The sequence below is a fragment of the Calypte anna genome, chromosome Z (assembly GCF_003957555.1).
Source record: "Calypte anna isolate BGI_N300 chromosome Z, bCalAnn1_v1.p, whole genome shotgun sequence".
NCBI classification, from domain to species: domain Eukaryota; kingdom Metazoa; phylum Chordata; class Aves; order Apodiformes; family Trochilidae; genus Calypte; species Calypte anna.
In genome coordinates this window covers 19,437,677-19,452,229 of record NC_044274.1, presented here as the reverse complement: position 1 = coordinate 19,452,229, position 14,553 = coordinate 19,437,677, and the positions used below count along the sequence as shown (strand labels likewise).

The 14,553-nt window shown below is 36.1% G+C and overlaps 1 protein-coding gene across 3 annotated transcripts in view; it reads right to left on the bottom strand.

Annotated features, from left to right (window-relative positions):
• Window positions 1-353: 353 nt before the first annotated feature.
• The window catches only part of MAP3K1 (mitogen-activated protein kinase kinase kinase 1), a 51,551-nt gene continuing 37,351 nt past the window's right edge, over window positions 354-14,553 (bottom strand). For all 3 annotated transcript variants that reach the window (XM_030467866.1, XM_030467868.1, XM_030467867.1), the window contains 14 exons: window positions 12,751-12,872; window positions 11,965-12,046; window positions 11,654-11,831; window positions 10,647-10,937; window positions 10,023-10,144; window positions 9,196-9,287; window positions 8,782-8,971; window positions 7,214-8,486; window positions 6,174-6,326; window positions 4,700-4,862; window positions 3,341-3,472; window positions 2,213-2,355; window positions 1,625-1,756; window positions 354-935 (listed from right to left, as the gene is read on the bottom strand). In XM_030467866.1, the coding sequence (XP_030323726.1) occupies window positions 786-935; window positions 1,625-1,756; window positions 2,213-2,355; window positions 3,341-3,472; window positions 4,700-4,862; window positions 6,174-6,326; window positions 7,214-8,486; window positions 8,782-8,971; window positions 9,196-9,287; window positions 10,023-10,144; window positions 10,647-10,937; window positions 11,654-11,831; window positions 11,965-12,046; window positions 12,751-12,872 (3,223 nt within the window). In that variant the 3' untranslated portion in view covers window positions 354-785. The remainder of the gene's footprint in view (window positions 936-1,624; window positions 1,757-2,212; window positions 2,356-3,340; window positions 3,473-4,699; window positions 4,863-6,173; window positions 6,327-7,213; window positions 8,487-8,781; window positions 8,972-9,195; window positions 9,288-10,022; window positions 10,145-10,646; window positions 10,938-11,653; window positions 11,832-11,964; window positions 12,047-12,750; window positions 12,873-14,553) is intronic.

The window sequence follows — 14,553 nt, the reverse complement described above, 5'->3', positions numbered from 1 at the left end:
CTTGTCAACAGTAGCATTTTATTTTATTCCAGATTTCCAGTAAATCTGTTTTTAGAAGCTGTGTCAGCTAGGTGTTCCATGACACAGCTTGCACCTTTTTCTAAAAAAAACTATTTTAAAAGATCCCCATTTCCCTGAAAGTTACAAATACAATGAAAACAAACTTTAATTAATTTCAAAAGAAATTACATGGCCAGCAGTAAATGCAACTGCCTGCTCTTACTTTAAAGAAGTTTTTTTTTAAAGTATCCATCAATGTAAGTATCCAAAGTTTGGATTAGTTACACAAAGAACTTTGTGTAATCATAAAGGAACAGATACAGAACTTTCAGCACTTCAACCAGTGCTGAAAACTAACCGCAGAACTCTGATTACATCTACACGATGTGAAATGGAAGAGTGATTGCTATATTAAAATAGATCCTGAGCCCCTCAGCTGATAATATGGCTGAAAAAGTGCTCCAAATATAGTAAGAATCACTTATCCTCTAAATAATCATGCAGATTTAGGTAAAAATGCTTCTGTGCTCATGTGGAGCCAGATGTCTGAAAAGGCACAGTTTACAAATCTCTGCACAAGTTGTGAAATTTTGCTTATTGAGCTTAGTTAAATATCTTGATTTGTCAATCACATAGGGAAGGTCCTCAACTGGCCTTACATCCTTGTTGTAGCTATCATGAAAGCCAGAAGAATTATACAAGTTGCTGTGGTTAACTGAACTGCAAGACCATTACTGTATATTCTGTAGCATCTTCTTCAGGGTAAGAGCCTCATACATCAGTAACTACCACGTAGTACGGAAGACTGGATGCTTCAGTAGCTCCCTTGATGGGGGTCTGTCCTGAGGTTGAAGTTCTAAACACCGAAGAGTCACATCTTTCAAACCAGGGGACAGATGTGTAGGGATTGGTGGAGCAGTAGTTGCACTAGCAATCTGAACAAAGAGAAAATAACTTTAGAAGTCAGTGATTCTTAAGACCCCTCTGCTACCTCAAGATCTTCCACAAGCTAGTGATTTTCAGCTGATGACATATATTTATCACTTTTTTCACTTAGAATATTTTCTAAACAAACTACTTAACAGTAAACAGTAGTAGTTTGTTTACAATGGATCATCTAGAAAAGGGAGGGGCAATATTTGATATATAGTATGGCATAATGGAAATAGCTTGCAGCAAAATCTGAACGTGAAACATCAGTTTTTTACCAAAGGGCATTCCCCACTATGAAAACACAAATGTTTTATGGCAGTAAAACTTCTCTCATTTTACAGAGCTGTTGGAAAGAGTTCAAATATTGTTCTTATGCTAGAGTCAAGATAAACTCTATTATGTATTTTTTTCAGCCTCTATATTATGCATTTCTGTCTTAGACTAGAGATTTTCCTGCATGTTATTGTGTTGGTAGCCTTTTTTTTCCCCTTTCCAAGAAGCAAGTATGATTCTATTGGCTTGAGTATTGATTCTGTACTAACAACTCCAACACAAGAAAGAGCTATTGCAACAAGCCCTTTACTTCTATACTCTTCTGAAATTCACATTGCTGTGAATGAATCAGTTATTTGCTGAATAAGAAATTAGTCAATGCTTTTTGTAGAATATTTGTAGCAACAAAATATCTAACCTTAAATATCAGAGCAAGATGATTGGAGTGTTTCTCTGCATTCCAGGGGGGTTTAGCACAAGCCATTTCTATGACAACACAGCCAACGCTCCACACATCACAGCTCCTGCCATATTGCTGACCTCTCAGAACCTGAACAGACAGACCAGAGCTCAAATTATCTGCTTCAAAGTAATTCAGATGAAAAAAAAAAATTATCATCAGCCAAGTACATTCTGATTAACTCTTCAGATTAAATGAATGATCAATGATGTAAATGCCATAAGACTCACACATTTGTGGAGAGCAAGAAAATTAAACACCTGGTCAAGGGGCAAAGTAAAGTATTAGCTTTTGACCAAATGATCATTTGGTTTTAATAACAATACTTATGATAGATGTATCTTGCAACAAATTATACTTAAAACAACTACTGTAAACAAGAGAAAGCAATGTCATTATTACCATGCTAGAATAAGTCCATTCTTTAGAAGTACTTTTAAAATATACACGAAGCATTTACAATAGTTTTCTGTTATTTAGCTGTGTGAATTATCTTAAAGAGTTCAAACAAACTTTTTGAAGTAACTTCCAAAACTGGTTTCTTACCTCTGGTGCCATAAATGCAATAGTTCCCAACAGCTGTCCCTGAAACTCCCCAGCACCAGTTCCTTTTGATGCCAACCTGGCTGCAGCTCCAAAATCAGCAATTCTTAATCTATGACCTGTGCTGTCAATTAGCAAATTGGCACCTGTCAACAGCATAATAAAAATACTGCTAGTTGGCTTTCTATTAAAGGCAAAAGGATGAACATTCTTCTTCCCTCCATTTAAAAACTATATATAGGTTGATGTTCCTCACCCCCAAAAACAAGGAAATGGAAAAAATCAAGGACAAAGTCTAATAATGTCACTTCTCTGTTATGCCTGAATACTACTGCACACAGCTTGAGGCTGTCCAAGAGATTTACAAAAAGCAATCAAACTTTCACAGTAGGGCAAACACAGGATTCTGGAACACTGCCTAGCTATGGAATAATGGAAGAAGATGGTGACCAAAACCCTAGAGGTTTTCACTGCCTGCAGCTCCTTGTGAGATGTAAACTTATTTCGTCCTTGAGCAACTTGGACTTGTCTTGAAGAGAACTGCAGAGGAATTGAAAGCTTTCCTATTTTAAGAAGAAACATGGGACAAATATCTGCCACCACTATGCTGCTACTTATCTGTGTCTCTCCAGTTAATGGGCAACAATAGTGACACTGATGGGAAAAGCTTAGCAAGACTGGTATTTCCTAATGTAGTCCACATTTTGCTCCAACATCATATACCTGTATATATGTTCAATTCAGATGAAGGAAAAAACCTCACTACAATATTCCTACACATTAGAAACCAGACCCCTTTGTCTTGGTTTGTTCACAGACTTTATAATTTCAGTGTAAACATTTACATTAATTTAATTAGCAACCTTTAAAGCTATATGGCAACTTCATATTTTACTTAAACAAATAGAGAAAACTATTTTTTCTCAACTATCAGCACTGGTAGCAAATACTCCCAAGCATTCTATGAACATTCTCATTCACTTCTGTAATTAAAATATTCTTAAGAATGATCAAACTCAACAACAATACAATTCTTGAGATGGTATACAAGAGAAAGAATAGGTCTCAAGGCACAATCAATGCTGCTTTCTGATTATTTCCTTTTAAAAGACACTCTTAAGTAATTCTCACCTTTAACATCTCTATGGATTATCTGATTCTCATGAAGGTAAGAAAGGCCACGTAACAGCTGTTCTGTGTAATTAATAATAACTGATTCTTTGAAAGCTCCATATTTACTTAACAAATGAGCAACTGAACCCCCTAGAAGAAAAAAAAAAAAACAACCCAAAACATTTAATTAAGCACTTACGTTTTGTACTGGTACAATTCAGCACTACATCCTAAAACTGGAACTTGGTATCTATAATTTATAACTAGATTTCTCCTTGGTTATTTGATTGCATACTTCGTTACTTAATTACTGTCTACCAGACACTGTACGCATTAAAGGCATAAGTACCTTCCAAAAGTACTTTCCAAAACTGGTACATAGATCAAGGTTTTGCATTCCCATTGTGCCTCTCCAAAGTTTTCTAATATAAGCTGTGCTTGAATGAAGTAAAGAAACTTCATGGCATTTCCTTATCTAAATATTATTTCATAAAAATTATAGTTAAAAAAGTTAAAACACCCTTAGTTTTGGGAAAATACTATCTGCACTATTAGTTATTGCTGCACACACTCAGGCTTTGCTTGTTAGCTCTAATATTATTAATTGATTTCTGCCAAAGAACGTAAATTAAGGTGCAATGCTTTCTAAGAAATAAGAATGTATAAACCATCAAATCTAGTTCTGGTACCTGGATGCCAAGAACATATAAGCCCATTCATAAAATTAATAGGGTTCCTGCTTATAAAAAGGACAGACTTTCTTGTCTCCACTCTATACAATGATGAAAATATTTCACTATTTTTTACTAAATTACCACTTCATACATTTATGATTTGAATGTATTTTTCCAGAAGCATCCCTCCTACTGCCTATTAAAAATTTACCTTAAGTTCTTAAATGCTTTTGCACATCACCTCACACAATTATTGAAATACCTGGGATCAAGACAAGTGACAGGTATTCTAAACTTCCTGGCAAGATTATTTGAAATAATAACATTACACACATTCACTGAAAGTCATACAGTTTGATGTATTTCCAACTGAAGTGTCTTTCTCTTAAAGCTTCTAATTCTTCTAATCTTGTTTATATTCAGAAATGGAGGGAAAATTAGTAAAATTTTTGTTCAGGATTTCCAACTGCTTTAACTGTATGACAGATTAGGTATAGAAAATTCCAAATCAATAAAAAGATGTGCCAGTCAGGATAGTACTATAACCACTGAAACAGTTGTCTAAGCAGAGATCTATACTAGTTACCAATAACAACGAAAATACAAATTTGCAAACTGACATGGTGCAAAATACAGTATGAAAGTACATATAGCTCAGGGCTCAGCAGATATTTTAATATCCTTTGATACAGTAGTTGTTTACCTGCCATCCATTCAATAAAGAGGTTATAGTTGCTCTTCTCACATGTAGCACCCAACATTCGAATAATGTTAGGATGGTTTAAATGACTCATCATCCTAATTTCTTCTCTCAGTGCCTCAACTACCTCTTCTTGCTCAGATGATGTGTTCCTGACGTAAGTCACCTGTTTTGAAATACAGTATTCAGTCTTGCCTTACATATAACCAGTCTTGTAACATCCCCCCCTTTCAGTACAGTAACAAGATCTGGAAATAGCAAGTATCCTTTTATCTCAAGGCTCTTCAGCTGAGAATTTATCGCCATGTGAGCAAGTCATAACAAACTGTTGTGATCTGAGCGAATACCAATAAAAAACTCTCCTAGTATGGAGTAAGTAAACTTTCCTCTTCACTCTCCTCTGTTTAAACTATGAAAAAAAAAGTTTCCTGATGTTGAAGAAAAGGAAGAAAGGAAGTTAGGACCTGAAATGGGATTATAACAGTGTTGCTGTTTGTAAGATTTCTACCAGTTTAATCATACTGGCTATTTCATAACTAAATCTCACCACTGCAAACCAATGAGGATGGGAGTGGGAAGCAGATCAGAAGTCCTGTCATGGAACTCAATCCATCCCCAGAGCTCTGATCCATGCTAAATCTGAAGAAATTATATTCTGAAGAGAATTTCCCTTGGGCCACTAAGCCATCATCTCTCCAGGATGTGTCTGAACAACTACATGGACAGAGCTACTCTTTCACAAGGAAGAGAATTTCAAAGAAGGAATAGCTCATGACAGACACTTTTTTCCTGATTAGAAGTCTTCAAATTGCTCAGTTCCATCAGAGTAAGCTCATTTTAGAATTACAAAAATGTTAGGACTGAGGTTCTTCTTACGTTGGTATCACTGATTCAGACCTAAGGCATCTCAAAAGTGTGAAAGGTGTATTCGCATCTAGAACCTTCAAAACTCCTAAGTGAGGCATGTGTATTTCAGCCTCTTAGTCACACCTCTGTATCTATTAATTTAAATATTAAAATACTTGCTTGAAATTTGGCTTTTGGATCAGAGGAAGCAAGCATTATACTACACTTACTCCACTTACACTGTTGCAGGAAAAAAATCTTGACAAGTAAGGGGAAACTACTTTTAATAGAGATCTTGCAAATAGAGCATTAATTAGGAATCAAGGCTCCATTCCTACCTCTGTCATGGATTTATGAACTTACCGAAAAGTAAAAATGCATGTGCAGAATTGCGAAAGAAAATGGTCATATAAAAATACCTATTTTTTTTTTTCACTTTAAAAAGAAGCTTGAAAATATTATGCCACTATTATGCACATAAAGACTTACTATGTATAACATGATAACACATGACAGGGGGCACAGGAAGCAAGGAACACAAGAAGCCTGTGCAAGCAGAGAGCTTTTACGTTTAATATTACCAACACTAAAGAGCAAAACATCAAAAAAGTGAAATATTCATAGTATTTACCTGTTTTACAGCCATCAATGTCCCTGTTCCTACATCCTGAGCTTGGTAGCAGGAAGAGAAAGCTCCAAGACCGATTTGCTGACCTTTAAGCCACTCTGCATCTTCTCTGTAATGGTGTTTAGCTTTGGTATGTCCAGGCAGGGTTTCTGGCGTCTGTAAATTCAATTCCAAATCAATTCCATGTTCACTTGCATGCATCTAAAGTGCAGGCATTCTGAAAGGTTATGAAATACCCAAGCTTATATGCCTCTACTCTGCCTAACAGTACTGGACACCACACACGTTGCAGACCAGTGTATTCCATTATCCACACAGTCCTACAGTATGCAAGAACAGAGAGTCTCCTCTATGTTACTACCCAAAGTGAAAAGCAAGACTTAAGGACATGAATAGAAGCAACTTTTTTTTTTTTTTGCTCCTGATCTCACCTCTTGTTGAAGTTTTAGTTAGCACCTATAGTAAACACATGCAAAATCACATTGCTTTCTACTTACTTTATTCATCCCACTTTGTTTCATGTTGCTACCTCATGCAAAGGCTAACTAACAATACACTTCTTTCTCTATTCTTAATTCTTGTGCTTTTGTCTATTTGCAAACAAGTATCTTTTTTCTGACTTGTAAAGTAACTCACATTTTATCTCTCAAGATGTGCGGACAACATGGCTTCTTCCAAGTCTGCCTTTTCTTTCAGAAACTAGTATGGTTTTGGATGATTACCTTCAAAGCAAATCACCCTTTAAGACTTAACAGAGTTCTACTCCTGCTTAAAACATTTTCTCATTTCCTAGTTTCCCCACTCCTATGCTTTCTTTAATTTTATTTTAGAGGCTGGCACGTGACATGATGTCTATCTTCCAAATACTGTCTCCAACTTGCTAATACCTACTGAAGGATTCTGTTAGCACCTTCATCTGGCAGATCACTCTAGCTCCTAGGAAAGGGTATTGAGTACATTTGTGTTTTAACTTCAGAAGTATAAAGTACTGCTTTATAGATGCAGTGAACCTCAACTGAGATTTTTCCCATACATATACTTACATCCTGCTGAATGATTATGATATCTTCACCATTTTCAACCTGTAGTTGGGGAATTACTGGCAGGGCATCTTGAGATGCTGACATCGCCATAGCAATAGCCAAAGCTTCCTCCTCTTCAGCTTCCATCTTTTCCTTGCATTTTTGATTATGATTTACATCATCTTTGTAAGTATCATCATTTTCTGCCCTCTCAGGAGAAAGAACTGCAACTTCAGACTTGAATGTAACTGTGCCATCACCCACTGGCATGGAGGCCTCAAGCAGGTCCTCAATACTGGAATTGAGCTCTGCATTAACATCCAATCGAGATTTTTCATCTACTGGTGTGAACACTGTCTCTTCACTTGGTATAACAGCACTGCTAGCACTATTGCCATCACACTGTGAAATATCATTCAAGTCAAGTGTCATACTGTTTTTTAAGGTTTCTCCCTGCTTGTTCATATCACTTGTGTTGGGTCGTGATGGCTTTGGCCTGTGTATGTGACTCAATGGCAACGGCCTCGCTTGTGTGAAAACTGGAGAAAGCTTCTCTGGTTCTTTATTTTCAGAACAGTTTCTCTGAAACTGGAGAGAAAGCTTCCGTCGTGCTTGAGGAGAAGGTGAAGGGATTTTGCAGGGAACATATCCCTGAGGTCTGAGTTTGGAGACATCTGTTACAGTGCCAGCTGGTACAGATGGGTTTGAAGGAGACAGAAGCATTGGAAATAGTGACTGGGAATGCCTGGATGGAGAAGGGGAGTTCAAACACTGACTGTGGGGCTTTCCTTTTGTTTGAATGGCTGGCTTTGGTTGCTCAGTGGTTACTGATGAAACAGGAAGTCCCACAGCAAGGCCAGCCAGCGTCTCAGAAATGTCCTCTGGACTGGTGCTCGGCTTTTTATCACCTAAACCTTTCCCGCATTTTCCCAATAACTGGACAGTGTTGTTAGGAGTATTACTTTCTGTAGCTTCTGGAGAGTTATCTGGTACAGGAAGCTGCAGAAAGTCTTCATGTTGACATTCCCCAGAGTGCATTTCTTCCATGCCTAGCTGAATGGCTTCTGCAATTTCCATTTCATCTGCTATTGCCATGAGACGTCGACGCATCCTTGCATAATGAGTTGAGCTTGTCACACTCAACATTTCTAACAACTTTACAAAAACATGGGGCACTCTTGCCACCATTCTTGCTGCACTCAAAAATACTCGCCGTGATAGTTTACCAACCATTGAGTGGGAATTGTCAATTGACTGCAAGGCGAAAGTTAAGAGGGACAGAAGTTTCTTATACCTAGAAAAAGAAGAGAGCTATTTTATATGCTGATTGTTAGTGACAAGAAATCCATTTCAAGACAACATATTTAGCTGTCAGTATTAAAGTAGAAGGAAAACCTGCTGGTGCACTGGTGAATTAAAATTGATGCACAGGTCAGAATTTTTACAGAGATAATTTACTCTGCAAAGTAAGCACAGTATATATAAATGTACACTAATTGTTTAAAGGAATTAAAACCACTCTTTTCTTTTGAAGAAATCACAACACATTAAGCTACAAAAAGTAACAGTTATGTAATGGAAGCAAATACCTGTCAACTACAGTATCGGCCTGCAAAACATCTCCACAGACAATGTGGGGATAAAATTCACCAGGAAACTCCAACAGAAGTCTGTCTATTAGACAAAGTCGCCCCAGTAGTGCTTGCCAGTTGCTAGATTCAGTTTGGGTTCCAAGAATACAATTTAAGACATAATCAACACCACCAATACCAATGGACCCTACAAGAAAGTTGATAAAACAAAGATTAGGTATGTTCACAATCTAAATTGTGATCTAAATAGTCAGAACTAAAAGGCAAATACACCTTGTTTGCCCAAATTACCCCCTCCCAAACTGCTGAAACACTGGTCTCTTTGCTATGCTGATACTGCATATTACAATTGAAAACACTACAGTATATTCACTTGCAATTATAGTTGAATTATAAATGAAGAGCTATTACCAGATTTAAGTATTTCTCTCCCAACTGCCAGCTCGCCTGCTTGGCCTTTACACATTTCCAATAGCGTTGAGACTGAAAGTTGACTCGTTCGACTGTAAGAAATTAAAACAAAAAAACCCCAACTCTTTTAGCAAGTGCTTTCAAGAAACAACATTCTAATCACTACATTTCAATATTCGTTAGCATAACTAACTAACTGTGCATGGAAAAAATCAAGCCGGTAGACTTCTCTACCTAGTTTGCAGTGCAAGCCAAGAAATGGTGTGGCAGAACAAAGTGGGCAGGCTGAGATGGGAAAAAAAAGCCTACCCAAGCCAGAAATGCCAAGGGCATTAACTCAGAATAGCCAGCTCCTAACATTATACTGTGAAATAAAAGTCTTATTTTAATACTTTATGGCACAGATGTACAACAGCTGTTGTTGAAGTAGAATGCATATATGATCAGTACATGCTGACTACTTGAAGGTGAGTCATGAAAACCATACTGAAGGTATCAACTAAGATGGATGGCAAGGTCAAAAACTGCACCCAACTTCTCCCTCTACTTTTAAGGGAGAAAAAAGGCCTTATGAAAGCAAAGCTTTAGTTATGATTTTCAGATGTTGGAAAAATACAGTCAGGTGTCTTTAAAATCTACATCTTTCATGCCAAAAGTTTTTTAGTAGCAATCATACCATAACAAAAATGACATTTATACTTAGGATCCACACGTTTCATTACCACTATCTAGAAATGGTATCCTAGGTCCACATAAACAGAAAAAAAAAGTCTGAAGCCATGTCAGTAAAAATCCAAAATTAATTTGAACTTCATGAGACATCCTACCTGTTGGCATCTGCACATTTAACTAAAATTGTCTCTACAACTGGTTTGAGAAGTCGCTGTAGTTTAGTCCTCTCTGCTGAAGTATGACAGGGAGTATATACCAGCATGGCTCTTAAAGTTTTCTAAGAGAAAGGAAAAAAGCAATAGATACAAATCAAATTAGTTACACAATTTAACAAAATTTTAACAAAAATTTAACAAAATTTTTTAGGGACTTGCAAATAGTTTCACATAAACTGATCTCAAAGTATCAATGAAGTGTTCAAAGTAAAATAGCTTTCTGCATATTCTATACACAGAATACCATGCATTCTATGATTCTAAGACATTCACGATTAGAAACAGTCATGTATTCTTTGATATTGGAAAGAATCTAGTCATACATGTATTGTTAATACACAGCACTGTAGCAAGCATTTCTTTACACCTGGCCAGTGGAGTCGTGCCATCTCACTCTTGTTAAAGACTTTTAACCATCATCTGAAAGTGGGATGATAGAAGTTAGATCATCAGTGATGCTCAACAACAATTACTAGGATTATTGACTTCATAAATCTCCTTTTCCCTCCACTTCAAAAATGAACTTTGAAATTACTACAAAACAATAAGTAAACAACTACTTACTAAAGCAGCAACATACACTTTGTAGACAGGGTCAGCACAGACCATGGACAGCACGCTGCAGCAGGATTCCACCACCACATCTCCTGAGATATTGGTCTGAGATGACCCACTAGCTGCTCCCAGAGCACCAGCACTTGTGTTGTTTCCATTGCTACTTCCAGAATTTCCAGTGCTTTCCCCATTAGCCAGTAACAGAGCACCACTAACATCATGGGAAAGACGTCTAAGTGCCATCTCTCGTATGTTCCAGTTTCGAGAAAATAAGCAGCCAACTAACTCCATTCCAAATACCTGCCAAAGAAAAACCAGTGTTACAGGAGTCAAACTGAATACTAACTTAAGTATCTAAGAGCAGCAATTAAGAGTTTCTGGTGATAAGTCACCTTAAGGAGTCTGACAGCAAAAATATGTCAGAAGGGACAATGCCTTAAGTTTCCACGATAGATATGAAATACCATAAATGTTAAGTCATCAGTTCTCCAAAAACTGTTAAGAGAAGTGGGATGATGACTGCACGGGTGGTTCTGTTTGCTTCCAATTTTATTTTAATTATTCAGTATGGAGATTGTTTCTACACATTGATACGAGCAAGGTCCAGCTATACCAGATAAAAATTGCAGCAGAAATAGAGGCAATACAAGTTCTCTCACACGCTTAAGCGTGTGACTTTTGCTCAGCTGAACCCACCTCTAGACTCTAGAGGTTATTTAGGTCACTTGGCTCTTGCAATGTATCTTGGGTACCACTAAGTGCCAACTCTGTGTTTATGTGATTTGGATAACAAAAACTTGAGCTAAGAATGCTACATTTTATTACATAGACCTCTAATACAAGTCCTAAAATGAACCTCCAGCTAAAACAAGACTGGAAAATGTTATCTGCTGATACAAGTTAAATATGATTATTTCCAATAATAATCAAACATGAATTGTTGATCTGACAAATCTAGCAAAACAGTTCAAAATCAGTTTTTTAAATTTGAAACTTATTTTACAAAGTAAAATTACTTGAATCCATGGCTCAGCTAAATCTTTATAGGCAGAAGGGATCTGCTGGACCCCATAGTGGGTAAGATTGAAACTGCTGTCTTGGGTTCTTCTCTGTGATCCAGTTGTAGATTGCTGTTGAGTTTGCTGCTGAACCACACGGAGAACAGAAGAATCCACCGGGCTTTGCAATTCATGACTACAAATAACAACAAAAAACGTGGTTTAACAAATTAAGACATTTACTGAGGTAAATAATCAATCATATTTAGGAATATCAACTAAGGATATCCTGAAACAGACAATTTGTTATATACAGACTGAATCATTACCTGTAGAAATCATGAGATCTCCATTTAGATCTACAAAGAGGACAGATAAGTGGCTCCCTGTTTCTTCTGCATTCTTCTGCCCCTGGAATACAACAACAGGATAACATATGCTGCAGTTTTACACTAAATAAAACTAGAAGATGGCATCACTATTTCTAAATTCTATGGAAGAACATTAGCTTCAAAAATGCTTCTGAATGGAGCCATTTGCAGCATCCAATATGGGCATTTAAACATTTTTTGCATGAACATTTCAGTTTAGCACTGAAACTAATAATAAAAATTATGACCTGAAATGCAGTTCTTTTTGTACCACAAAGGCAATACTTTTTCAAAAGTATTAAAATATAGGAGATGAAATATTATTTGTTAAAGTGAACTGTAACTATGCGTCTACTTCATTTAATGCAGTATGTAAGCATGCTCCTCTTATGTAATCCTAGCTGATAGCAGATGACCTTCACGCGTTCTAAGGACAAATCACGGGGGTCCAAAAGGTTTTTTCCAGTCTTGTTCTAACTGGATACCATTTTTTCACTTTGGTGAAAGAGACTCAAATCTCCAGCCCTGCAATTAACTTCTTTCTCAAAGCATCAAAATACAAACTACTCCTGTTGGTAACTGACAAAATAAGGCATATCAATAGCATCCAGATGATACCAAACTGTCAATAAGAACAGGCTTGTCTTTTTCACTTTCAAGATAAAAAATCAAAAAAACCAAACAATGAAAATACTTATGCATATTTAGTCACTAGAAATTATCAAGACAAAGATGACAACGTACATATTGACATGCAGTGGTGGTGTAATTTGTTCCTGCAGCCATCTTCACACACAGTTAGGCTTTCTTCATCCAGCATGCCTAACAAACAAATAGGGCACATCTGTTCTTCTTCATCCTTCATACTATAAAAATAGACATTTGTGATTGTAAAAGTGGCACGGAACTCAAAAAAGGCTTTAACAGTGAAAAATATTATCTTCCAGTTTGGAAAAGTCACTTCTGAATAACTTAAGGCTACTCATCAATCATTCTCCTAAACCTCGATCTGAATATGGAAGCAACCAAACATTTAGAAGCATGTAAGTGCAGATTTACAGCTTGTTGAAGTGAATGGGAAAGTCACAAAATATATCATGCATTTTCAAATGAGGTCAGATACCAATTAGAGACTGGAAGGTCCAGCCTTTTTTTCCTATATGTTTAAAAAAGCATCTTCCCTTTTACATGTTGCTTCCATTTTATTTACCTCCAATTAATTTCTTTAATGGATATAATGAGATAGTTTACCAGAAAAATTGTTCTGAACTTTAACAGCATATAATGAAAAACAGATTTTAATCTCCTGAAATATTGTTTAAATTTGCAAAACTCTTACTATTTATAGCAAAAATTTCAGTTCTAGTTAGCGGGTATCTAAAGTTTGCAAGAACCCTGTAGATTCTCACCAACATATTTTGAAAGTAAAATTAATAAATATATATAAATATATTTTATTCCTCAACACACGCATTAACTTCTATTTCCTGGCAACTGGTTGACACTATTTTTTTCCTTGAAAAATCCACGAAAATGAGCTTACAGTGAAAAATTCATTTCCCCAGCATGTACAGAAACACAAGTATTAACTGAAAACTTATTTTTGGAGAATGAGGAATAAACCAAAAATAACTGCAAGTCACATTAATTATCAGAACACAATAGATAAACTTTTATCTCAGTAATTCTGATGCTCAGTGTTCTCCAATACTTCTACCAGGCAAGATTAGATTCGTACAACACAGCAACTTATCTCACCATACTAGTAATACTTGGAACTAATCAACTGGGGAACAACTGAAAAATCTTTCATCATCTCAAAATGGAGAACTAATGCTGAGAAGTTCATAAAACAGTGAAGCCAACTCTATTAGAAAAAATAATTTTCCTACCCAAGGTATCTACATTAAAGGAACTGCATTGCCAGATAAGTAGTTCCAGAGTACATTATGTATTTAACCGCTATCTTTATGCATTTACACAATTTCGCTCTTTCAAAGAACAAGATGATGGAAATTAAGGCCACAATGTGTACATCAGAATTACAAACCTGTCTGAATATATTCATCACAAAGTAATGTATCAAGATACTCCCTAAATTAAGTTTCACTTCACACAAATGGATGTCTCAGTTTAGATTGTCTTTTGAGGTTTGACCTCTCTAGAGGATGTCTAGTTCACTCACTAACATATGCACAAATCACTTGTTAAAAAATTAACCAATGTATTATCAAAATTAAGGAAAGGAACATGCACAAGCACTCAAATTGTACAAATCCAGGAAAAAACCCCAACACAAATAAACAATTAAAATTGATACACCAGGCATTATTTAATATTGTATAATTGTTTAATATGTATAAAATATAAAATAGACTAGTTTAATGGTTTCCTTAAAATAATCCATTTTAAATTGTGGTTTTAAGTATACACTTCCTTATGTTTATATATATATATACACACTTACATATACATACAGTGCAGTTACCCAAATTTTTTTTCAGTATATTGCCATAGGCACAAGCATGTCTCCAAAATTTGTCTCCC